Source organism: Monopterus albus, unplaced genomic scaffold (genome assembly GCF_001952655.1).
Source record: "Monopterus albus unplaced genomic scaffold, M_albus_1.0 scaffold19.1, whole genome shotgun sequence".
NCBI classification, from domain to species: domain Eukaryota; kingdom Metazoa; phylum Chordata; class Actinopteri; order Synbranchiformes; family Synbranchidae; genus Monopterus; species Monopterus albus.
The window spans coordinates 512,712-513,018 of NW_018127899.1; the positions used below are offsets into that span (position 1 = coordinate 512,712).

Consider the following 307-nt stretch of genomic DNA (forward strand, 5'->3'; position numbering starts at 1 on the left):
GAGTGACGGTCAGACCTGTGGGTGACAGGTCAGTGGTCGACCTCCCCTTCACTGTCTCCCCCCGAAGGGCCAAATCGCAGCTGTTCAAGGTAAAATGATCTCAAGTAGGCTACAACACCAGGTGTAACTAACTGGTACAAAACAAAGAGGTTCAGTTTTGCTCTATACACATGGTCTATGATGGGAAGAAGGAAAGAAGACAAATAATCTAATACTAAGAAAAGAGGCCAGCTTTCCCCTGACACAGTGATGACTCTGTGTTGTATTTATCTTCTGTGCTCAGAGATTTCCCCACAACACTGCAGTG

The 307-nt window shown here is 46.3% G+C and overlaps 1 protein-coding gene across 1 annotated transcript in view; it reads left to right on the forward strand.

Annotated features, from left to right (window-relative positions):
• LOC109956341 (pleckstrin homology domain-containing family A member 7-like) overlaps nucleotides 1-307 on the forward strand; it is a 108,926-nt gene that overhangs the window by 90,911 nt on the left and 17,708 nt on the right. The window contains exon 13 of the mRNA XM_020593361.1: nucleotides 4-89. Within this exon, the coding sequence (XP_020449017.1) occupies nucleotides 4-89 (86 nt within the window). The remainder of the gene's footprint in view (nucleotides 1-3; nucleotides 90-307) is intronic.